This window comes from Phalangium opilio, unplaced genomic scaffold (genome assembly GCF_054372755.1).
Source record: "Phalangium opilio isolate 3A_F unplaced genomic scaffold, DU_Popi_V2 ptg000079l_1, whole genome shotgun sequence".
NCBI lineage: Eukaryota > Metazoa > Arthropoda > Arachnida > Opiliones > Phalangiidae > Phalangium > Phalangium opilio.
In genome coordinates this window covers 7,307,279-7,329,759 of record NW_028324187.1, presented here as the reverse complement: position 1 = coordinate 7,329,759, position 22,481 = coordinate 7,307,279, and the positions used below count along the sequence as shown (strand labels likewise).

The following is a 22,481-nucleotide window of genomic DNA, read 5'->3' as shown; positions in this document are numbered from 1 at the left end:
AGAAATTCGTGAAACGGGTTAAAGGTAAGTTCATGCGTGACCAATTCTGAATTCAAATGAGCAGTTTTATACGGTGGAGTTAGGTAAGTAATATACAGGTAGGTCCTAACATCCTTACCCTATATTTCGCCAAAGTTTCATATAATTCGGGGGGGGGGGGGATAAAAAGTTCAAACGTTTTGTGCAATTTTATCGTATGTTTTATTCAATTTTTGAAAAAAGAAGTTATACAAAGCAAAGCATAAAGATACGTATCATTTAAGCATTTTGCAATTTTAACGCCGAATTCAGTTGTTTTTGTTTTGTTTGTGTTGGGAACCTAAATATAATTAGAAAAACCAGTCACGTGTTTGCCTAACTACTAATTCAAAGGTTTTAAGTTAAAAATAATAATCATAAGTATGGGTCTACCATATAGGCTTATGGTTTTAAATTAACTTACGTGTTTCGAAACAGCCTCATTTGATAAATACAGAGCTGCTGCTAAGGTATGGATAGCTGAGGGGGTAGTTGCCATAGTTAAGTCCAAGTGGGTATCTCCAGACGTTGGTCGCTGGGTAGAGTATTGGTGACCCAACTAACGCTTCGGTTGCGGCCACCATCAAGGCGGCAACGAAAAGCAGAAAGATCTGTTCGATTTCAAATAATAAGGGACTGGTTTTAGCCAGGGACAAGTATATGCTTCTAAAGTGTTCATTCATAGTAAGTTAGTTCGTCATGTGGAGGATCTGTGGTACATTTAACCTCACATTCCCAAAGAGTCCAACTCCCACACTATCCTGCATTAGTTTCAACTCCTTTAGTTTACGTTTAATTGCAAATATACCCTACATTTAATATTTAACTGGGCAGTGCAGTGGCCCCGGATTTGAACCGTGGCCACAACAATATGGCGAACTCTTTAAGTTACTGTTCATGACTTGCAAGCTAAACGCTGTCAGAACGTCTCTAACAGACAGACAGTCAGACCAAACTGGGTCTTTCTACTTGATCGTAATTATTATAATGGAAAGACATGTCCTAGTTCATATAAAATTTTATTCAAAATATACTTACCAAGGTTTTCATTTTCCTTGTTGTTTAGTTATAACTTGAGAGAGTTAGTACTAAATAGATGATGTATTTGGTTGAATGATAATTTGACTGGGAATTTCATGGGCTTTTATACTCAAATCCTACCTACGATCTGCTTAATCATGCTATACTCTGATAGAATTGATACTCTCAAGCCGATCAAGTATATTTCCAAATTTCTTAAATTTCAAAACCTCCCATACTTTAAAAAGAAAATTCCAGACTGAATTTCCATTTTTTTTATTTAAATTTTTTTCTTCTTATTTTAACCACAAACATATATGTATATAATATACTGAGGAACGTACGAACAATTAACATTTCTTGTAGTACCTACCCTTTACTGTACACTTTCGTGTTCTGACCGTGCACCCTATTGGACGAATCTGTTGTCATCTTGTAAAAGTGTCCAGTAAGAAAAAAGACCAAAAATTATTTGTCGTAACATTGATCGTTGAATATGGATGAAGTTACTGTTCAATTACAACCCAAATTATTTCCTTCATTATGGTATAAACCCAAAGTTCTGACGTATACGTCTCATATCAAAAAGTTACCCAATGTTTCTACTGGTCAGTTGGTTACACTACTATTCACAATTCTATCATCTTATAGTAATTTTATTGTCAGTTAGGTAAGAAATTATCCTCCACAATGAGAATTGTTTAAATTCAAATTTCATTTTCTAATAAGTTGTTGTTGAGATGTATCTCTGGCGGAAACGACATTAATTTCTCTGTTTCTTTATTATTATAATATTAAAACAATGGGAAATTGTCGTTAGAGGAAAAGTATCACTATCAAATTAAGATTCAAACTAAGATATAGATAGTTCTTCGACAGGTAGCCGGGCTTTTTTTACACCTTTCCTTCATAAATAATCCAGTGTCGATGTCCCCCGATGGTGATAGCTTAGTATAATTGGGACCTTGAAACAACTTAATTCCAAAATTCTTAAATAATTTCTGTTTTTCAAATCCATGCAGCTAGTGAAAAATATTTTTCCCCCTTTTTTTCTTATTTTAAAAACGTCTCAAATCTGGAAACTTCGTAGCATTGCATTGCGAACACGTTAAGGAGAAAGAACCATGTTGTCGGAAATTTTGATTTTAGTGGTGTTAGGTTTAATGTTGCTCAATCGGTTTCTAAAGAAAAAGAAACGACAGGAGCTGGCTTTGTTAAGGAATCCTTTGCCTTCAGTTGGGAATGCTTTTCTATTCGGCAACCGTTTACATTTTTTCATGTTAAAACCACCCTCTAAAGAAATTCCGCTTTCAATGTGTAAGTTATGGTTCAATTTCTCTTTTAATAAACGTAAGTTGGAATAACAACCGATGAAATCAAGAGTTAGAAAGACGTTGACTAGAGTTATAACTCGTGACGTGTAGTTAGTTCTCAAGCCCTGCCCACAAAACCCACATAGAAAGTAACAAGGGAAATAGAAGGAGATAAATATTCCTATTATCTGTATGCATTCCTGCCATAAGTCTACGATTAGCCCTCCCAATAAGTTAATAAACGCTTCATTATTGAATTGTTCTGAGACGAAGGGACCCTTAATTTTACTTTCAGGATATTTTTGTTAGATTTCAAGCCACCATTTTAAATTAAGTCGGCTGGCATGCTAATTAATTATTTTAATTACACTTATGATAATGCGATAGGTATATGCGAAACTTACTCTGGGTGGGCCGAATTGCACCGGAAAGAAGGACTATACCATATGCGTTTTGGTTCAAGAAATCTTGTGGTTCTTTTTTCTGGAGAAACGGTTGAAGTGAGATGAGTTTTATTTGTCGCACTTATTGGAAATGGTGTCTTTGTGATAAGGTTAACATAAGTCTAATTTGCATCATTTAGCCTCTGTTAAATAGCAAAACTCAAATTACCAAATCAGGGAGCTATAAACCAGCCGAGAAATTTTTAGGGGGAGGTTTGGTATTAAGGTAATTTTAATTTATTCGACTGAGCTTTACTTGACATTGAAACAAAACCAAAGTAGGGAAATAATTGGGAAATTGTTAAACTCTGGTATTTTTGTTGATACTGTCAGGTAAAGCGGAAGTAATTGTAATTATAAATGCACATCCTCAACCACTTTCTCCCTGGAATTATGATTATTTAGTAAAGGAGAAAGGTGGAGACGTAATCGAAAATTATTGACCCCCGCATTTCATTTTACCATTTTGGAAGATTTCTTACCGGTTATTAATTTCCATTCGCGTAATTTAATTAATAAATTATCGAAAGATATGGACAAACCATACGTCGATATCGCGCAACCGTTACTACTATGCACTTTCGACGTTATATTAGGTAACAAACAATGTTTAAATATAACTTTCATCAAACGATTATTGATATTATTAAGTTGTTTATAACTTAATTAGAAACTTCACTCGGAGTTCGAGTCATGGCTCAAAACAATCCCGATTGTCCTATGTTGGTTGCCACTAAAACGTAATTATATTGCTTTTAAATTATATGGAAATTTAATTTAGAAGTTGGGGGGCAAATGGCAAAAATCTTGTGCCTTGACCATCTTGTTTTCTTAAATATATATCTTATATTCTTTTGATATAAAACAACGCTTCGATCGTATATACAGTGTATTGGGAATATGGATGGACAGGGCGTTTAACAAATTCCCATTTTTGGATTCATTTTTTGAATGGACCCCAACCGGTCGAAAGTTCGATTATCACCTAAACGTCATTCGGGATTTCACGAAAGATATCATTCGGGAGAAAAAAGCCAAATTAAGTAAAATGACAAACAATAATGACCTCATTAAAGACGAAACCGACGAAATAGGAACGAAAAAGAGAAGGGCCTTCTTGGACTTGTTACTGACACACCAAATGAACGACCAGACTTCCTACACCGACGATGAGATTGTTAACGAAACTAACACGTTTGTGGGAGCTGTAAGTTGGTTTTTACTCGATTTAGACCATACTGAAGCCTCAGGAATGTTTATGCTCCCGTAACAACAGGGCCACGACACGACAGCAATCGGTTTGATCTTTTCCATCTACTTATTGGGTTTACACAAAGACATTCAAGAAAAAGCTTTTCAAGAAGTTAACGAAGTACTTGAAGGTGATAAAACAAAGCCAATTACCGTCGATCACGTTCGCAAAATGAAGTACTTGGATTGTGTCCTCAAGGTTAATTAGAAAGCAATTAATTTAAAATTAACACATCGTTAATTAATTTGATAATTCAGGAAGCCCAACGACTTTACCCATCTATATTTGTTGTATCAAGACTGATAAGTGAAGATCTTAAAATAAGTAAAAACATAAGTTAACGACCCCCTTCGTCTATAAGTCTTCAAAGGTACGGGTCTGCAATGGGTAGGAATAGGACAGGGGGATGTAACACTACCCATTGCTGTACCGTAATTGGAGACTTATATACATGATCATGAACTTATGGTAATCGTCACGAAAACCTTGTAGAAGATTGGGTGCTGACAAAGGGTACCATAGCGGTGATATTATTAGGGGCACTTCATAAAGATCCAAATGCTTTCCCGGAACCAGAAGTCTTCAATCCCGAGCGCTTTCTTCCTGAAAATAGTGTAGGGAGACATCCCTACGCCTTTGCCCCATTTTCAGCCGGACCTAGGAACTGCATTGGTAATGATGACGTCCGAGATGTAATTACCAATAATTCTTACACTGTTAATAATTTAAAAGGTCAAAGGTTTGCGGTTGTGGAAGAAAAAGTCATCCTATCCGATTTCTTGAGAAATTTTAAATGGGAATCTTTGGAACCAAGAGACAAAGTTCAACTGGTGCCGGATATCATTTCTAGGCCAAATAGGCCTGTGAAAGTTAAATTGCATCGCAGATCGTAGTAGAGTTAAGACTTATACTGTTTATGTTATACACTTATAGAATAAAGTCCATTTGGATTCGCTTGTTATAAATTTGTTTCAAATGCATTTATTAAATCTCTTCAGTGTTTCGATATAATTTTACTATCTCCCTCTGTCCTTCTTTGTTCAAAAACTCTTTAGAATGTTTTGTCTATACCGAGCTGTATCTTAAGATAAAATAATTAGTCTGAAGTTAAGAAACAAACGTTGAAATTATCGAAGACAGAAAGCAGAAGCGTGATCTGCTTTTATTAAAAAGATCTCCAGTATCTTCATTAATATTCTAAATTGCTCTTTAGAATAGAAGAGATAAAATTTCAGTCTAGAACTTTCACTTGAAGTATGGAAGGCAATAGGAAACAGGAGCTTTGGTTTTGAAATTTAAGAAATTTGGAAACGTACTCGATAGTCTAGACGATATCAATTCTATAATCGATTAGAATGATTAAGCAGATCGTAGGCCTAGGATTTGAGTATAAAAGGCCGTGAATTTCCGGTCAAATTATCATTCAACCAAATACATCTATTCAGTACTAACTCTCAAGTTACAACTAAACACCAACCAAAATGAAAACCTTGGTATGTATGTTTAAAAATTTTATATGAACTAGGATATGTCTTTCCATTGTAATAATTAAGATCAAGTAGAAAGACCCATTTTGGTCTGACCATCTGTCAGAGTTTAGCTTGCAAGTCACGAACAGTAACTCATAAGTTGTTTACCACTGCTGTACAGCGTCCATGGCTCAAACCTTGGACCACTGCACTACGCCAGAATGAATAATACTATAGACGAGTAAAACTAGTAAATTTTTTATTTGAAATCGAACAGATCTTTCTCCTTTTCGTTGCCACCTTGATGGTCGCCGCAACCGCGTTTCCATACGTTGGATCCAACGTACTCTACCCAGCAACCCGCACTATTCCACTCGGATGGGCAGGATCATATCCCTATGCTGGCTACCCATTCGACACCTTCATGAACCGCGGTGTTTTTATCAAATGAAGCTGTTTCGATCTTCGTAAGTTAATTAAAATCATAAGCCTATCATACTTGAAAGGATATGCCGTACGACCACACGTGGATTATGCCGATACTGTAGACCCATACTTACGCGTTATAGGGTTATTTATTGAACCTGCAATGCTTCATTCACTCTTTAACCAATGAGCTGCGATGTTGATTGTAGAGGCAAACTCGTAACCAATGATTTTCTATTCATTTTTAGGGTGCAGTTAACTCAACCACTTACTGAAAAACTACTGCACCTGACATGAAAATTGTAAAAGGGTTAAATGATACGTATCTTCCTTGTTCTTTGCTTTGTATGAAAAATTGAATAAAACTTTTGAAAAATTTAATAAAATCTTTGTTACATCATTACTTAAGAACATTTGAACAACATTAATTAAGAACTTATGAACCACATTAAACAAAAACTTATGAACCACCTCACTTGAAAACATTTAACCCACATTTGTTTAAAACTTTGGCCTAATATTTAAAAAAGAGAGTCGGCGAAATGTACAGTACTAGTTGTCTAACTGAGTAACTATTTTAAACTGTGGCATTGCGATCATGCTACGGCCCCTAGGCACTAGAGGCTAATTTGGAAATATACGTCTTGGGCCTCACTGGAAAATTATTTTATTATCTGAATGCAACCATAAATAGGTTTGAAATCAAAACATGCATTACACCCAACTTTGGAGGCTCATAACTCTGGTTCTACTAGAGAAACGGGGATGTTCTTTGAGTATGTTATAGTTCTATTTTCTCTCCATGCAACCATACTAAAAACTCGGGAATCGAGTAAATAGGGGCCGAGTAATTGAGGAAAATGTTCACTAGGAATAACATTACACCCAAATTTGGAGGCTCATAACTCTGGTTCTACTAGAGATCCGGGGATGTCCTTTGAGTATGTTATAGTCCTATTTGGTCCCCATCCAACCATACTAAAAACTTGGGGATCGAGTAAACAGATGCTAAGTAATTAAGCAAAATGTTCATAACCATACACTCCATAGGAATAGCATTACACCCAACTTTCGAGGCTCATAACTCTGGTTCTACTAGAGATCCGGGGATGTCCTTTGAGTATGTTATAGTTCCATTTGCCCCCCATCCAACCATACTAAAAACTCGGGGATAGAGTAAACAGGGGCCAAGTAATTGAGGAAAATATTCACAAAATTACCCCCTCCATAGGAATAGCCTTACACCCAACTTTGGAGGCTCATAACTCTGGTTCTACTAGAGATCCGGGGATGTCCTTTGAGTATGTTATTGTCCTGTTTGCCCCCATCCAACCATACTAAAAACTTGGGGATCGAGTAAACAGATGCTAAGTAATTAAGCAAAATGTTCATAACCATACACTCCATAGGAATAGCATTACACCCAACTTTCGAGGCTCATAACTCTGGTTCTACTAGAGATCCGGGGATGTCCTTTGAGTATGTTATAGTTCCATTTGCCCCCCATCCAACCATACTAAAAACTCGGGGATCGAGTAAACAGGGGCCAAGTAATTGAGGAAAATATTCACAAACATACCCCCTCCATAGGAATATCATTACACCCAACTTTGGAGGCTCATAACTCTGGTTTTACTAGAGATCCGGGGATGTGCTTTGAGTATGTTATTGTCCAGTTTGCCCCCCACCCAACCATACTATGAACTTTGGGATCGAGTAAATAGGGACCGAGTAATTGAGCAAAATATTCCTAAACACACACTCCATAGGGGTTGGGTTCATTTAACCGCTTTAAGTGTTGTTGTTTATGGATTGTTTGTAAGTACGGTCATATTCTCAATGTCATTGAAAATCCTTGATAAGTTAAAGATATTTTCCTCAAAGGGGAAGTTCTTGTAGCGTTAAGCGAATTCAGTTAGAACTTACTGATAATGCCTGATGAAATTGGTCATGAGGAATATTAAGTCCCACGTGCTATTCTATACTTATCATAGTTCTTTAGATAAATTAACTTGAAACCTATTCATAAGAAACACCCTTTTACCGTTTCAAAATCAATAGATAGAATATCATTTATTTTTTAAATTTATGAAATTTAGGAAATACCCAATCGTATTGCAAAATAATAGTAGTAATAGTCAGGCTCTCTTGATCATATCATATCAGTTCTATCATAGTTTAGAATGATCTGAATGATTTAGCAGTTCCTAGGAAAACGGTATAAAAGGCCAAGAAATTCCGGTAAAATTATCATTCAGTACTAACTCGCCAGTACAACTAAACAACAGCCAAAATGAAAACCTTGGTAAGTATATTTTAAGCTTTATATGATCTAGGATATGTCTTTCTATTATAATAAGAAAGAGACAAGGCGTTGTCTGAGAGTCTGTCGGAGACGCTTTGACAGCATTGAACTCCTGTACTTGTCCCTTGTTAAAAGTAGTCCATTTTGTATTTGAAAACGAACAGATCTTTTTCCTTGTCATTGCCGCCTTGATGGTCGCCGCTACTGAAGCGTTTGTGGCAACACGTATTATCTACCCAACCAGAAGTTGGCCTCTCACTTACTCAGGATATCCCTATGCCTATCACCACCCACTGAACTACCCATACATTCGCACTATTCTTAAATGAAGCTGTTTTCTTCAACGTAAGTTCATTTACAACCAATAACCTATTATGCTCTCCATATCTTAACCCACACTTCAATTCTGTCCCGGTTTCGATGAGAAAAGTTTATCGAAGATGCCGCAGTGTCTATAGTACAGATACTATAAGCCTCACGGTAGACCCATACTTACGCATTATAGGGTTTTATTGTCCTTTTAGTTTGAAAGCTGTGACGTAGACTTTTTAAATAATTTTTAATAACTTTTTAGGTTGCAGTTAACAATTCCTAAAACAACTGACCTTGGCATGAAAATGGAAAAAAGTTTTTTATGATACGTATCATTTTTCCTTTTGCTTTTGTGTAATTTGACTATAAAAAAATAATAAAACTTGTGTCAACATTACTTAAAATATTTGGTTTACTTATTTCAAAAGATATGAATCTTTGGCGAAGTCTAGTAATAGTTAACTTTAACTAAAAAATAAATAGGCCTAAAAAATTCAAGAACATCGATAAACGGAAAATTAAAAAATTATTAAAATTTCATCTATTTTAAAAATCGGGTCAACTGCGTATAGTTATCATTTTGAATTCGGCATTATCGAGGGCTACAACGTCCCTAAATTATTTAAGTTTAAATTTCTTTAATTTATATTTATTGATTTGGTTAACTCGTAGTTGAGTTTACCATTAGTTACTTCACCATGCTGTCAGTTCCTGGTACTTCCGGCGCGTCAAGCAGAAGTCCGTCAACGAGTCCTCAAAAAGATGGTGGGGGTCTACGCAATTACGGATTGGACCAGTTGCCCCAGAACGATACTGTCCCAGATGAGATCAAATTCGGCTCTGCCACCATGATAAAAACCGGTTATTTTGGAAAGGTGTGTAATAGCCCATCTTAACTACATGTTGACCTAACTCTCAGTTTATTTGCGTATCTAGGGTGTTCATGCTGAATGCTTCGAATACAGTTCTAATTCTTGTTTAAAGTCAAGACACGCCGTCAAAGTCTTTCGCCGGGAACTCAATCAAGCCAAACGGATCACCGAAGTTGGTCTTTACAAATCAGTCAGTGTCTTATCATCATCTTTGTTCTAGTAAAGTTGCTTAAAAGTTAACCTTTTGAACTCCACGTACGTTTCTTTTGGTTGTAGACCTATCTTGGAGCCAAGTTACACAAAGGTTTAAATCACATCAACATATCCAGGTGCAAAGGCATTTGGAAAAACAAGGAATTTGTCTTCTACTCCCAACAACCATATTACCACGGGGTAGGCCTAAATGGCTTAGTCGCAGTCAAGTATCTTTAACCTAATTGCCGTTGCAGAATTTGAAGATGTTATTACGTCGACGTAAAGGCAAGCTAATGGAAATGGAGAAACGATACTTCATTCAGGACGTTGCGAGAGGATTACGGTACTTGCACGAGGACAAGTACATCGTTCATCGTAACATAAAGACCAGTAACCTTCTGGTCGATTACTTAGGTCGCGTCAAGATATCTGACTTCGAGTTTGCCCGGAGCTTGAATATACTTTGCGGTTGGATTGAGTAAGTACTTGCGTTGTACCACTTCATAAAGGTTGGTACTTTCATATGTAATGCGACCTCCCAATCATCTTAGTGAACCATTGCGAAAGAATTTCGATTTCCCGCCATTTGAAGTCGTAACAGGCGGGAAAAAAGCGTACTTCTCTTTTGATACTTGGTGTTTAGGGAATGTTTTGTAAGTATGAAGAGAATTTTTTCTTTTAAAGTCTTTATAACTTTGTAAAATGTTTCCCAGGTACGAATTGTCTACCGGAGATGTACCAAGATGTTCTGGCAACCTAAACGACAGCAGTTATTCTGTAATAATTACCGAACTAATTAACTCGGTTCGATCCATCGGAGACGCTCAGTATGCTCATCTTCTTTGCAAAGAACTCTGGAGAAAAGATCACAATAAACGAATCAAAATGAGCAAGGTTCTGGAACACAGATTCATCACCATGACACCGGCTATTCCAGAATTGATTGGTGCTTCACCTTTCATGGGTTCCGAGAAAATAGCACGCTTAGCTAATGAAGAAGAAGGTCCGGTTCATGAAGAACCTAGAGTTCCGTTAGAGCCTGTGGGAGCCGAAGCGGAAGCCACCGCTCCAGGTTTTTTGTACGCTTGTTTGGGAGGTTGTACGCAAGGTGATAAACCTACTTCGAGGTAATGGACTTTTAACGATAATTAATGTTAATATTTTATGCTCAATTTTATAACGTTGAAACTTACGTAATCAGAATGTTTGACCGAAAAATATGATTAGATATTTTTATTTATGAAGTATTTTAAATATAGATGAGAAAATTCTTTGGTAACTTTTGAAGTATAGGTTTGTCTAATTTTAGCTATTAATATTAAGGAAATAAAATTAATATGGTCATTATATTCAAATTGTAGTAATTATTTTGCACTTAAGTTAATTTTCTAGTTATCATTATTTTTTCTTTAGAATTTTACGCCTCATAATGTTGTTAAAGTGTGGGCGGAAGTTCTACTAAATTTGATAAATGGGTTTTGAAATATTGGCTAATTTTTGCCAAGTCGAACTTAGGCCTATAGCGAATTAGCATTTTTATGAGCTCATCCCCCTGAAATTGATAGAACTTTTTCGTTTAAAGTAGATCTGCAAGATAAAACTTTTAAAGTCATCTTTAGAATATAAAGCACCATTAGGAAACTGATCAATATATGGCCTTTTCATTTCCTCAAAACTCTATAATAATTAATGTAACTAAGCTTCGCACAGAGATATTCGTCCACTCTCTTTTGTTCGGCGTCGAAGAAATCTTTCTGGACCCATTTTGAATTACAAAGGTCAAGATATAACCTTAAAAAAATTGCCCAAAACCTTTGATCCTCTCCTAACAGGAAAATTTCTTAGGCACCATCGAATCGATTTTCGTTTTCATCCAAACCAAAGCTACCGTGGAAACTCTAGCATCAGTGTGATTATTCAACTTGTTTGAAGCAATAACGTGCAAGGGTGTCGGACTGTCGGTGATAGTCGGGAGCTGGATCAATGAAACGGTTGGTGCGCGATTCGCCTTCTGGATTATTTTCAGCTACCATCCTTCAGGAGGAAAGCAAATGCTCGTACATCAGTGCGGACACTGAGCGAGGTCGACCGGCAAGTAACTAACTGAAAACAGACTGCTGTATTTTTTGCGAAGAAAGCTTAACTGCATTATTTCGAAGAATACCATTGCGAAAGAGTACTGTTCTACTAGGATATGTGAATTTCATAGCTGACGAAGGACACCAAAATATTCAATCCCTATGAAGACGGGTAAATTTAATTATGCTGTAAGTTTATCGTAATACAAGTACCTGGAAGTCCAGGAAAATGGGTGTATGATGTCAGAGGGTTTTTCAATTTTGGTTTGGTAATTTTCTAATTGTAGTAGTATTAATATATTGATAAGTTTATGGTACAAGGAAATTTTAAACGTAAGGGAAAATTTATCAGGGAAAACGTGACTTTAGACGACCAGGGAAAAGCTGGAAAAGTCAAATGAAAAATATGCGGCGACCCAACTGTGCAATGGACACTAATTTAAGTTTCTTTTATAGTTTATGCACGCTTGAAGAATGAATAACCAATAAGCGAAGCACAGACCCATTTGTCACCGTCACCAATGACCGTCATTTCTTCTGTTCCATCGGCCATTTGTCCTACGGCCAATCAAGTCAGACAAATCAGATTTCGCAGCACAGTTGACACTCTTCAAAGTAATGGCCGCCCACCTCTAAACGAGTTAAGTGACCCTGATCGTCACCAGGCTCCTCAGGGATCGGAAGTGACTTTGTCACGTTCCGCTATGAGGGCAACTACAGAGGGTTTGGCCACGGTCGCCAAGATGGTTACCCCGGCGGACAAATGCGAAAATGACGATATTTACGGTGTCAAGAAACAGTTCCTATACGTCATGATTGCCATGTCTTGGATAACCGTCGTAATGAATTTGTCTCTTAATATTTGGATCATCAAAGTCCTTGATTTGACATCGGTGAGTGGTACATAATGAAAACAGACGGGAGACTTCGCTAATCTTTGACCGTACCCAGGTTGGTATTGGTTCAATGTCCCTCTCTTCAAGTGGTGTCAAAATCAAAAGCCCTGTTGAATCCCTTGACAAAATCAAAGCTCGATACGTCACTGCACCAAAGGTATTTCTTCAATATTTAAATTTGAACATCAATCTTTTATAAACTCCTATGGATATTATTTCTAGAATCAAAATTTGAGGTTGGAGTCAGGTGGTAATGTCACCGTGGTATCTTACAACCCTCAACCTGGTAGAAGCAGTTACGTCAACTTAGGTAAATAATTAGTAACAACCTTTCAACGGTAGAGTATTGGCTACCTTTAATTATTTTGTTATCTTAGGAAAGGATGGCTTCGAGACAGTCGGGAAACGGTTTATCGTCAGTAATTCCGAAGGTCAAGTACTGTTTCGCGTTGACCCTAGCGAGGTTCTTGTTGCAGCTGATGACGTCAATATTGCAAGTGAGTTACTATAGCCTGATATTTAATATAATTAACACTTTGTTTACATCGCTGGAAATGTTTGTATTTGCGCAAAGATTCCGGTGGCTTACGTTTGGATGGCTCTTTGGAAACGAGTTTAATTCGTGGAGAGCTTTCAAAAGATTTGAGGTAAGTATCATTTTCAGTTCACCTTCCCTTTGAGATATCTCCATCTTAGCTTAACTAATTCTTAATATTTAAATTTTTAATTTTTAATTTAATTGAATACATAATGCAACTTGGAATATTATTTATTGATAGATTGTTTATTAATTTCGAAATTCAAGATTAATTTTGATTTCTAATTTTAGAATTGAATCACCGCGAAAATCAGTCAAAATCGAAGGCGACAATGAAGTTTTGGTGGAATCCAGAGCTGGGAAGATCGAAATCAGGGCCTTAAATGATGTCGATATTCAAGGAAAAAAACGGGTAATTACTTTACATCCAATTAAATCAAATTCCAATTAACCAACTCTTAAGACTATCTCTCTTTCTCTCTCTATTCTGTAGATCATTTTGGATAACAGTAAATTACGTATGAGAAATTTGCCAATTTCCAAGGTTTATGGACGGGCCGGTGCTGCTAAAAGCTTCCAGGTTTGCTCATGCGAGAATGGACGCCTTTTCTTGGCACCTGCCGAAGACACCTGTCAAATTGAAATGGCTATTTGCTCGCAAAGTGACAGCGCATCGGGTAGTAGTAGTGGTGGTACAACCCAACGTGAAAAACCAGTTGAGTTTCCTATTCTAAAATCGTACTAACTTAATTACTTCACTGTCTAGGGATTTTTTGTTGTAATGAAAATCGTTAGGTCGCGTTTATTTATACCATGAATTTATTTATTAACATAATATTATTATTAATAAATAAATTCATGTTTATACTTAACTAAATAATAGTAATTTTCCCAATCTTGTACAATAACAATTAATTAACCCAAATAATTAAGGCAGGCATATCATAATCAACTTGAAAGTTTTAATGTAACGTAATTAAAGTAATGCATTAATTTTAATTTTAATGAAGTTTTATTCTTCTACTTCATTTTCTTCGGATTCAACATCTTCCCTACGGTAATTTGCTAAGATGGTATCGTATTCCTCTTTGGTCACACCAAGTTTCTCGATGAAGCAAGACTTATGAAAGATTAACGTATGAAATAGATAATATTAACGTTTACTCCTTAATTACTTTTAGCATAAGTTTATAAGGTATGTTCCAAAAGTTAGACACTTTCTATACATCGTAATACTTGCAGCTCGAGCTAGTTCGAGAATCGACTAAGTAACAAACTTATGAGGCATATCTTATAAACTTATGCTTTTTCTTAAATGCAATTAAGCCTTTTAAGAATAAATTACCTCGGTGCCATAACGGGCGTTTCGTTGTTCTTCCTTCTAATTAGAGAGAGAGAGAGAAAAAGGGGTAAGTACTATATTTAAATGTCATTAAAAGCAAAATGAGTTCTGATTGAGGAAGCCTTTGTATTTCAAAAAAAAAAAAATAAATAAAATAAAAACTACACTTCGGCAATAGTTTAAGGGGCCATATCTCATCATTGAGATTCAGGCACAAATGGTTAGAAATGATTTTCATTGGTTCAAAGTGTAGGGTGATCACTTACAGTGAAATCTGGAGTTTTTCCATCTTCTACCTCTAAGCATTCATCCATCTTAAATCGAAGTAGATTATTAATCGAATGATATATTCAAATTTCGATATTGATTGAATTGTCGTACTTACAGCTTGCATTCCTTCTAGGTCAATGAAGTCTTCGCATAACTTGTCCACGAACATGGCGATGTTACCAGGTCCCCCGAAGGCTTTCTCGTAACAACTGGTGAATGTGTCAATCACCTGTTGAACGCCAGAAAATCATCGTTATAATGACGCGCTAGGTGAGACAAAATCAGGTAAGTACTTACCAACGCGGGAAAGTTGGAGGTGAAACAGTCCCCAAACATTATAGATTTTTCAGGATGACCTTTAGTAATCGCTACAAAATGAACGCACCGTTTAATTAGCTGCTTAGTTTAATTAACAATCAATTAGCATTGATTATCGAACTTATCAAAACTAAACATGTTAGAAGATCATTATTAAGTTGTTGTGTCGAAATATTTTATAAATACAATTAATGCCGCAGTGCATCATGGGTTATTTTATAATTATGTTCATTTTAAAAATAGGATTTAATTATCTAATAACTTATTTATAATTGATTATTATTAAAATCCATATTTACCGCAAAGTCGCTCGCTGGAACCATATTGAACGGAGTTAATTAGAACGACCAAAGTTGTTAATGCAATTAACTTGTTCATTTTTAAAGCTAATTATAACAATACTACCACTTTTTAAGTCACCGTTATTCAGTTAACTTCTTAAAGTAAATGAAATTAAATTAGTGTAGATCTAGTTTAAATACCTATTTTAATCAAGTTTCCTTATGTTAATTAGGATTTCCTGCCTGCTTCAAAAGCATCGATAAGATTTAAATTTAATAGTTTCCGCTAAAAGGAATTAATTAAGAGGATTATCTTAAACTAATTACAACAGAGATTTTTAATTACGTATAGGAAATAATAGGCTAGTTATCAATACACCGAACAGACATAATGATATGTTAGGGAGGTGTTGACGGATATTGATAAGAGCATATACTATGAAATCGCACTTGTACACCAACATCTGATACGATCTCCGAATTACCCCATAGTCTCCCTTAATTAAGGTATGAGCATAAGTTTATAAGATACGTTCCATAAGTATGACACCACCTCTACTTCGTAATGCTACTGAGAGGCTTACAATCGAGATAACTAGTTCTAGCAGAACGACAAGCGAGAATTGAAGTCCTACACTCGGTGGTTAATTTTGTAGGACTTCCATCTAAGGTCCTATTTAGTTTGCATTACAAAGCCTTTGACAGCGCCCCAGTCACCAGGCGTCGCATTATTTCGAATCTATGACGTTTCATTTATGTCACTTCGTGACAAGTTTATAAACAGCGACAAACTTATGGCCAACATATCTTATAAACTTATGATGCGAAGAATATTGTTGAATCTTGTTAATCAATAACAACAATTAACCCAAATAATTAAGACAAGGGCATGTCATAATCGACTTGAACGTTTTAATGTAACGTAATTAAAGTAATACAATTAATTTTAATGAAGTTTCATTAATATTTGTTTTATTCTTGTACTTCATCTTCTTCGGATGCATAATTAACCCTATAGAAATTTTGTACGATGGTTTCGTATTCTTCTTTGGTCAAACCAAGTTTATCGATGAAGCATGACTGATGAAATGTTCACGTGTGAAATAGAAATATTAAGGTATGCTCGTTAATTACTTTTACTTAAATATAATTTAGTTTTCTATGAATAATCTACCTCTGTGCCCTTATAGGCGTTTCGTAGTTCTTCCCTCTAATTAGTGAGAAAGAAAATGGGTAATTACTATGACTATATTAATGTCATTTAAAGCAAAATGAGTTCTGACTGATGAAGCCTTTGTATTTCTAAAACAACTAGGACCCTACACTTCCACGATAGCTTATGGGGGCAGTTTTTAATTAATAATTGAGCCCTGACGTACGCAGCTTCAGGTATTCGTTATCGTTCGACAGACGACAATTCGGGCCGGCTATCACACATTCCCCTGGTTGTTTTTGTAGGACATAATTAATGACATTACAAAATTGAATCTCACGAAAGTAATGCCTCAAATGATTAAAAATGATTTTCATTGGTTCATTGCATAGAGTGATCACTTACATCTATAGGTGGAACTTTTCCCCCTTCATAATCTAAACATTCAATCATCTAGAATCGAAGTAAATGAAGTTAATGACATTTTCCAATTTCGATATTGTATTGTCTTACTTACTGCATGTATTTTTTCTTTGTCATAATTTTCGGCGCATATCTGGTCCACGAACTTGGCAATGGATCCACTTGACCCGAAGGTTTTCTCGTAACAAAGATTGTGTATGTCAATCACCTGTTGAACGTGAGGAAAATCAGCGTCATGATGACGCAAGGTGAGACAAAATCGGGTAAGTACTTACCACCGCGTGAAAGTTGGAGTTGGAACATTCGCCATATATTATAGATTTTTCAGGATGACCTCGTGTAATCGCTACAAAATTAACGACAATATTTTAACTACCGTTTAATTAGCTGATTAGTTTAACTAACAATCAATTAGCTTTGATTATTGAACGCGTCAAATTCAAAACTAATGGAGTTCGAAACCCATTATTAAGTTGTTGCGTCGAAATATTCTATAAATGTAATTAACGCTGCAGTGCATGATGGGTTGTTTTATAATTATGCTTAATTTAAAAATAGTATTTAATTATATAATAACATCTTTAAAATCGATATTTACCGCAAAATCGTTCACTTGAACCGTATTGAACCAAGTTAATTAGGACGACCAAAGTTGCTAATGCAATTAACTTGTTCATTTTTAAAGCTAATTATAACAGTAGTTAAGCAACCTTTATTGCGTTAAGTTCTTAAAGTTAATGAAATTATATTAGTTTGGAGCTAGTTTTTGATACTTATTTTAATCCAGTTTCCGTTATCTTAATTAGGATTTCCCGCAGGCTTTAAAAGCATCGATAAGATTTAAACTTAATAGTTTCCGCAAAGAAAACGTAGTTAAGATGATTATCCTTAACTATTTAAAGCTGTGATTCTTAATTGCGTACAGAAAGTAATAGGCTGAAATTACATTATGAAATTTTTGGAGAAATCTAACCTTGATATCACCCCCATTGAGTCTCCCTTATTTAAGGTATGAGCACATATTGTTGAATCTTGTTCAATAACAACAATTAACCCTAAGAATTAAGACAAGGGCATATCATAATCGACTTTAACGTTTTAATGTAACGTAATTAAAGTAATACAATTAATTTTAATTTTAATGAAGTTTTATTAATATTTGTTTTATTCTTCTACTTCATCTTCTTCGGATGCATAATTATCCCTATAGAAATTTTGTACGATGGTGTCGTATTCTTCTTTGGTCAAACCAAGTTTATCGATGAAGCATGACTGATGAAATGTTCACGTGTGAAATAGAAAATATTAAGGTATGCTCGTTAATTACTTTTACTTATTTACAATTAAGTCTTGTAAGAATAATTTACCTTTGTGCCATCACCGGCGTTTCGTAGTTCTTCCCTCTAATTAGTGAGAAAAAAATGGGTAAGTACTATATTTAAATGTCATATAAAGCAAAATGAGTTCTGATTGATGAAGCCTTTGTATTTAAAAAAAAATACACTTCTGCGATAGTTTAAAGGGGGGGGGGTGGTTTAAGATTGACATTCAGGTGATAATTATTAATTAATAGTTAGTTATCGGGAGCCCTGATCAACGCAGCGTCATCGTTGGAGAGACCATGCAGAGACGACAATTCGGGGTATCTATTTCTCAGGTAGTTTTTCTAAACCATAGTTAATGACATTACAAAAAATTTAATCTCACGAAAGTAATGCATCAAATGATTAAAAATGAATTTCATTGGTTCATTGTGTAGAGTGATCACTTACATCTATAGGTGGAACTTTTTCCCCTTCTTCATCTAAACATCCAAACATCTTAAATCAAAGTAGATGAAGTTAATGACATTTTCCAATTTCGATATTGTATTGTACTTACTGCATGTATTTTTTCTTTGTCATAATTTTCGGCGCATAACTGGTCCACGAACTTGGCAATGGATCCACTGGACCCGAAGGTTTTCTCGTAACAAAGATTGTGTATGTCAGTCACCTGTCGAACGTGAGAAAAATCAGCGTCATGATGACGCAAGGTGAGACAAAATCTTAGTGATAAGTACTTACCACCGCGGGAAAGTTGGCGTTGTAACATTCGCCAAAAATTATAGATTTTTCAGGATGACCTCGCGTAATCGCTACAAAATTAAGGCCGTAATGGTTTAACCACCGTTTAATTAACAACCGAACGTATCAAAATTAATTGAGTTGGAAGACCATTAAGTTGTTGTGTCGAATTATTTTATAAATTCAATGGTCTTTGTAGTAAATCTCAATTAAAAAATTGCACTTAATTATCTAATAACATTTTGATGGAGTAGACAATATAATTATCAAAATTCATATTTACCACAAATTGGTTCGCTTGTACTATATTGAACCGAGTTAAAGATGACGATCAAAGTTGTAAATGCAATTAACTTGTTCATTTTTAAAGATAATTATAACAATACTTAAGCCACCTTTATTGCGTTAAGTTCTTAAAGATAATGAAATTTAATTAGTTTGGAGCTAATTTTTAATACTAATTTTAATCAAGTTTCCGTTATGTTAATCAGGATTTCCTGCCGGCTCTAAACGCATCGATAAGATTTAAATTTAATAGTTTCCGCAAAGAAAACTTAATTATGATGATTATCCTTAAATAATTAAAACAGTGATTTTTAATTATGTACAGGAAATAATAGGCTGGCTATTGATACGCCGAAATGACATTATGATATTTTAGGAGAAATTTGTTTATCTAACTTTGGTATCTCCCCCATAGAGTCTCCCTTATTTAAGATATGAGCATAAGTTTATAAGTGATATGTTCCATAAGTATGACACTTCCTATACTTCGTAATGCTACTGAGAGACTTACAGCTCGAGATAATTCGAGAACGACAAGCGAGAATTGAAGTCCTACACTCGGTGGTTAATCTTGCAGGACTTCCATCTAGGTCCTATTTAGTCTGCATAACTAAGCCTTTGACAGTGTCTCACCAGGCGTTGCTTTGCGAGAATCTATGATCCACATCACTTCATGACAGACTTATGGACCATATCTTATGAACTTATTGTATGAGTAATATTGTTGAATCTTGTTCAATAACAACAGTTAACACTAATAATTAAGACAAGGGCATATCATAATCGACTTGAACGTTTTAATGCAACGTAATTATAGCAATACAATTAATTATAATTTTAATGAAGTTTTATTAATATTTCGTTTATTCATCTTCATCTTCTTCGTATGCATAATTATCCCTATAGAAATTTTGTACGATGGTGTCGTATTCTTCTTTGGTCAAACCAAGTTTATCGAGGAAGCATGACTGATGAAATGTTCACGTGTGAAATAGAAAATATTAAGGTATGCTCGTTAATTACTTTTACTTAAATACAATTAAGTCTTTTAAGAATAATTTACCTTTGTGCCCTTATAGGCGTTTTGTAGTTCTTCCTTCTAATTAGTGAGAAAGAAAATGGGTAATTACTATGACTATATTAATGTCATTTAAAGCAAAATAAGTTCTGATTGATGAAGCCTTTGTATTTCTAAAACAATTATAGGACCCTACACTTCCACGAAAGCTTATGGGGGCAGTTTTTAATTAATAGTGAAGCCCTGATGTACGCAGCGTCTGGTATTTGTTATCGTTTGACAGACGACAATTCGGGCCGGCTATCACGCCTGTAAGGCATTCCCCCGGTTGTTTTTGTAGGACATATAGTTAATGACATTACAAAATTGAATCTCGTGTAAATAATGCATCAAATGATTTTCATTGGTTCATTGTGTAGAGTGATCACTTACATCTATAGGTGGAACTTTTGCCCCTTCTTCATCTAAACATTCAAACATCTTAAATCAAAGTAGATGAAGTTAATGACATTTTCCAATTTCGATATTGTATTGTACTTACTGCGTGTATTTTTTCTTTTTCATAATTTTCGGCGCATAACAGGTCCACGAAATTGGCAATGGATCCACTTGACCCGAAGGTTTTCTCGTAACAAAGATTGTGCATGACAGTCTCCTGTTGAACGTGAGGAAAATCATGTGATCATGATGACGTAAGGTGAGACAAATTTGGGTAAGTACTTACCACCGCGGGAAAGTTGGCGTTGTAACATTCGCCAAACATTATAGATTTTTCAGGATGACCTCGTGTAATCGCTACAAAATTAAGGCCGTTAATGGTTTAACTACCCTTTAATTAGCTGCTTAGTTTAATTAACAACCGAACGTATCAAAATTAATTGAGTTGGAAGACCATTAATTTGTTGTGTCGAATTATTTTATAAACCCAATGGTGGTCTTTGTAGTAAATCTCAATTAAAAAATTGTACTTAATTATCTAATAACATTTTGATGGAGTAGACAATATAATTATCAAAATTCATATTTACCACAAATTGGTGCGCTTGAACTATATTGAACCGAGTTATATAGGACGACCAAAGTTGTTAATGCAATTAACTTATTCATTTTTAAAGGTAATTATAACAATACTAGAAATCTTTAAGTCACCGTTATTCCGTTAAGTTCTTAAACTTAATGATATTAAATTAGTATAGAACTACTTCAAATACATTATGTTAATCCAGTTTCCGTTAAGTTAATTAGGATTTCCTGCCGGCTTTAAAAGCATCGATAAGATTTAAATTTAATAGTTTCCGCAAAGAAAATTTAATTAAGATGATTATCCTTTAACTAATTACAACAGTGGTTTTTAATTACGTATAGGAAATAATAGGTTGGTTATCGATACGCAGAACTGACGGAAATTGATAATATTTAAATAGGACCTCTACGCCAATGTCTGATACGATCTCTGAATCTCCCCATAGAGTCTCCCTCATTTAAGGTATCTTGTACAATGTCAACACTAGTAATAATTAAGACAAGAATATCATAATCATCTTTTACCTTTAAGTTTAATTTAATTGATACATTAATTTTAATTAATTATTTTTCATCTTTATCTTTGACATTACAATCTTATTCAAAAGAAATACTAACAGCATATCATAATCAACTAATAAACTTGTTTTAATTAAGTGTAAATAACAGCATTATATTCATACATTGATTTTAATTTGAATGAAGTAATTTCAATTAATTTTTTTCTCTCTTTATTCATCATAATCATAATCATATTCATCTGCAACACGATTGCCATTGCGCAATAAACGTTCGTACTCCGTTCGGGTCAAACCGGCTTTACGCATATAACATTCCTAAACACGGATGTAAATGAAAAGACAACTAGTTAATTAAGGAAAAAGCATTAGAGTTCAAATTTATTTACCTGGGTTTCCTCGGCAGCACTTTGTATAACCTCTCTCTAAATGTGTAGAAAAAATAGGTATAGTATATTTTTAATCTCGATCCCTGATAGACCATTCCATTAAAGACTAGCAGAGAAACTAAACACAGGTGGGACTGGGAGACCACCATCTAGGGTTAATGTTTCCCTTGCTCCAAGAGGCAACGTCATACGTAGCCCGAGTTCACTACAAACGGGAGGCTAGTCGACTCGCGCTACCTCTAGCGGTGAGCACTTCTT

At 35.0% G+C, this 22,481-nt stretch overlaps 7 protein-coding genes and 1 long non-coding RNA gene across 11 annotated transcripts; 3 read left to right on the top strand and 5 right to left on the bottom strand.

The window, feature by feature from the left end:
- Positions 1-177: 177 nt before the first annotated feature.
- Positions 178-1,166, bottom strand: LOC149654603 (uncharacterized). The gene is made up of 3 exons (XR_016370669.1): positions 1,057-1,166; positions 443-629; positions 178-319 (listed from the first exon to the last, which is right to left on the bottom strand). It is a non-coding gene; the product is annotated as an uncharacterized LOC149654603 (long non-coding RNA).
- Positions 1,167-2,146: 980 nt separating this feature from the next.
- LOC149654602 (cytochrome P450 4V2-like) lies at positions 2,147-6,327 on the top strand. Its single transcript, XM_089846159.1, has 12 exons — positions 2,147-2,355; positions 2,739-2,851; positions 2,935-3,020; positions 3,200-3,390; positions 3,465-3,534; positions 3,683-4,001; positions 4,071-4,244; positions 4,304-4,370; positions 4,539-4,718; positions 4,779-5,539; positions 5,793-5,982; positions 6,190-6,327. The coding sequence occupies exons 1-10, from the start codon at positions 2,163-2,165 to the stop codon at positions 4,937-4,939; spliced, it is 1,554 nt and encodes a 517-aa protein (XP_089702285.1). The 5' UTR covers positions 2,147-2,162; the 3' UTR covers positions 4,940-5,539; positions 5,793-5,982; positions 6,190-6,327.
- Positions 6,328-8,087: 1,760 nt separating this feature from the next.
- Positions 8,088-11,345, top strand: LOC149654601 (uncharacterized). The gene is made up of 9 exons (XM_089846160.1): positions 8,088-8,246; positions 8,411-8,591; positions 8,821-9,433; positions 9,495-9,620; positions 9,707-9,823; positions 9,880-10,103; positions 10,177-10,278; positions 10,339-10,752; positions 11,211-11,345. Exons 3-9 carry the CDS (start codon positions 9,257-9,259, stop codon positions 11,221-11,223), a joined length of 1,173 nt encoding a protein of 390 aa, XP_089702286.1. The 5' UTR covers positions 8,088-8,246; positions 8,411-8,591; positions 8,821-9,256; the 3' UTR covers positions 11,224-11,345.
- A 389-nt stretch (positions 11,346-11,734) lies between these two features.
- Positions 11,735-15,491, top strand: LOC149654600 (delta-sarcoglycan-like). Of its 2 annotated transcripts, none has more exons than XM_089846161.1 (8): positions 11,735-11,875; positions 12,160-12,596; positions 12,655-12,756; positions 12,822-12,909; positions 12,977-13,096; positions 13,174-13,246; positions 13,429-13,549; positions 13,631-15,491. In XM_089846161.1, the coding sequence occupies exons 2-8, from the start codon at positions 12,225-12,227 to the stop codon at positions 13,880-13,882; spliced, it is 1,128 nt and encodes a 375-aa protein (XP_089702287.1). In that variant the 5' UTR covers positions 11,735-11,875; positions 12,160-12,224; the 3' UTR covers positions 13,883-15,491. The 2 variants fall into 2 exon arrangements, with proteins under 2 accessions (XP_089702287.1, XP_089702288.1); XM_089846162.1 differs by having other exon boundaries at positions 11,759-11,892.
- On the bottom strand, positions 14,080-15,716 carry LOC149654599 (uncharacterized). 3 transcript variants are annotated; one of them, XM_089846163.1, is made up of 6 exons: positions 15,367-15,716; positions 15,047-15,117; positions 14,865-14,978; positions 14,746-14,793; positions 14,483-14,518; positions 14,080-14,257 (listed from the first exon to the last, which is right to left on the bottom strand). In XM_089846163.1, exons 1-6 carry the CDS (start codon positions 15,443-15,445, stop codon positions 14,150-14,152), a joined length of 456 nt encoding a protein of 151 aa, XP_089702289.1. In that variant the 5' UTR covers positions 15,446-15,716; the 3' UTR covers positions 14,080-14,149. The 3 variants fall into 3 exon arrangements, with proteins under 3 accessions (XP_089702289.1, XP_089702290.1, XP_089702291.1); XM_089846164.1 differs by having other exon boundaries at positions 14,483-14,515; XM_089846165.1 differs by lacking the exon at positions 15,367-15,716 and adding an exon at positions 15,254-15,299.
- Positions 15,717-16,907: 1,191 nt separating this feature from the next.
- On the bottom strand, positions 16,908-17,630 carry LOC149654598 (uncharacterized). Its single transcript, XM_089846167.1, has 3 exons — positions 17,523-17,630; positions 17,200-17,270; positions 16,908-17,132 (listed from the first exon to the last, which is right to left on the bottom strand). Exons 1-3 carry the CDS (start codon positions 17,599-17,601, stop codon positions 16,947-16,949), a joined length of 336 nt encoding a protein of 111 aa, XP_089702293.1. The 5' UTR covers positions 17,602-17,630; the 3' UTR covers positions 16,908-16,946.
- A 458-nt stretch (positions 17,631-18,088) lies between these two features.
- LOC149654597 (uncharacterized) lies at positions 18,089-19,352 on the bottom strand. The gene is made up of 6 exons (XM_089845280.1): positions 19,274-19,352; positions 18,991-19,061; positions 18,806-18,919; positions 18,697-18,744; positions 18,292-18,327; positions 18,089-18,196 (listed from the first exon to the last, which is right to left on the bottom strand). Exons 1-6 carry the CDS (start codon positions 19,350-19,352, stop codon positions 18,089-18,091), a joined length of 456 nt encoding a protein of 151 aa, XP_089701406.1.
- A 729-nt stretch (positions 19,353-20,081) lies between these two features.
- LOC149654596 (uncharacterized) lies at positions 20,082-21,353 on the bottom strand. Its single transcript, XM_089846166.1, has 6 exons — positions 21,322-21,353; positions 21,018-21,088; positions 20,835-20,948; positions 20,726-20,773; positions 20,339-20,374; positions 20,082-20,243 (listed from the first exon to the last, which is right to left on the bottom strand). The coding sequence occupies exons 2-6, from the start codon at positions 21,054-21,056 to the stop codon at positions 20,139-20,141; spliced, it is 342 nt and encodes a 113-aa protein (XP_089702292.1). The 5' UTR covers positions 21,057-21,088; positions 21,322-21,353; the 3' UTR covers positions 20,082-20,138.
- Positions 21,354-22,481: the final 1,128 nt, after the last annotated feature.

Coding starts and splice junctions, on each gene's coding strand:
- LOC149654597 (XM_089845280.1), bottom strand. CDS start 19,352: ATGAACAAGTTAATTGCATTTACAACTTTGATCGTCATCTTTAACTCG. Junction 19,062..19,273: donor TACAAGCGAACCAATTTGTG/GTAAATATGAAT, acceptor TTAATTTTGTAG/CGATTACGCGAGGTCATCCT. Junction 18,197..18,291: donor ACGCCGGTGATGGCACAAAG/GTAAATTATTCT, acceptor ACATTTCATCAG/TCATGCTTCATCGATAAACT.
- LOC149654596 (XM_089846166.1), bottom strand. CDS start 21,056: ATGTTTGGCGAATGTTACAACGCCAACTTTCCCGCGGTG. Junction 20,949..21,017: donor ACGCCAACTTTCCCGCGGTG/GTAAGTACTTAC, acceptor CACGTTCAACAG/GAGACTGTCATGCACAATCT. Junction 20,774..20,834: donor AAAAAGAAAAAATACACGCA/GTAAGTACAATA, acceptor CTTTGATTTAAG/ATGTTTGAATGTTTAGATGA.
- LOC149654602 (XM_089846159.1), top strand. CDS start 2,163: ATGTTGTCGGAAATTTTGATTTTAGTGGTGTTAGGTTTAATGTTGCTC. Junction 3,535..3,682: donor ATGTTGGTTGCCACTAAAAC/GTAATTATATTG, acceptor TCGTATATACAG/TGTATTGGGAATATGGATGG. Junction 4,371..4,538: donor AAGTGAAGATCTTAAAATAA/GTAAAAACATAA, acceptor AAAACCTTGTAG/AAGATTGGGTGCTGACAAAG.
- LOC149654599 (XM_089846163.1), bottom strand. CDS start 15,445: ATGAACAAGTTAATTGCATTAACAACTTTGGTCGTTCTAATTAACTCC. Junction 14,979..15,046: donor CCTCCAACTTTCCCGCGTTG/GTAAGTACTTAC, acceptor GGCGTTCAACAG/GTGATTGACACATTCACCAG. Junction 14,258..14,482: donor ACGCCCGTTATGGCACCGAG/GTAATTTATTCT, acceptor ATCTTTCATAAG/TCTTGCTTCATCGAGAAACT.
- LOC149654601 (XM_089846160.1), top strand. CDS start 9,257: ATGCTGTCAGTTCCTGGTACTTCCGGCGCGTCAAGCAGAAGTCCGTCA. Junction 9,434..9,494: donor AAACCGGTTATTTTGGAAAG/GTGTGTAATAGC, acceptor TTGCGTATCTAG/GGTGTTCATGCTGAATGCTT. Junction 9,824..9,879: donor AACAACCATATTACCACGGG/GTAGGCCTAAAT, acceptor TTGCCGTTGCAG/AATTTGAAGATGTTATTACG.
- LOC149654600 (XM_089846161.1), top strand. CDS start 12,225: ATGACCGTCATTTCTTCTGTTCCATCGGCCATTTGTCCTACGGCCAAT. Junction 12,910..12,976: donor AAGCAGTTACGTCAACTTAG/GTAAATAATTAG, acceptor TTGTTATCTTAG/GAAAGGATGGCTTCGAGACA. Junction 13,097..13,173: donor TGATGACGTCAATATTGCAA/GTGAGTTACTAT, acceptor ATTTGCGCAAAG/ATTCCGGTGGCTTACGTTTG.
- LOC149654598 (XM_089846167.1), bottom strand. CDS start 17,601: ATGAACAAGTTAATTGCATTAGCAACTTTGGTCGTCCTAATTAACTTG. Junction 17,271..17,522: donor TTCAAGTGAACGATTTTGCG/GTAAATATCGAT, acceptor TTAATTTTGTAG/CGATTACACGAGGTCATCCT. Junction 17,133..17,199: donor ACTCCAACTTTCACGCGGTG/GTAAGTACTTAC, acceptor CACGTTCAACAG/GTGATTGACATACACAATCT.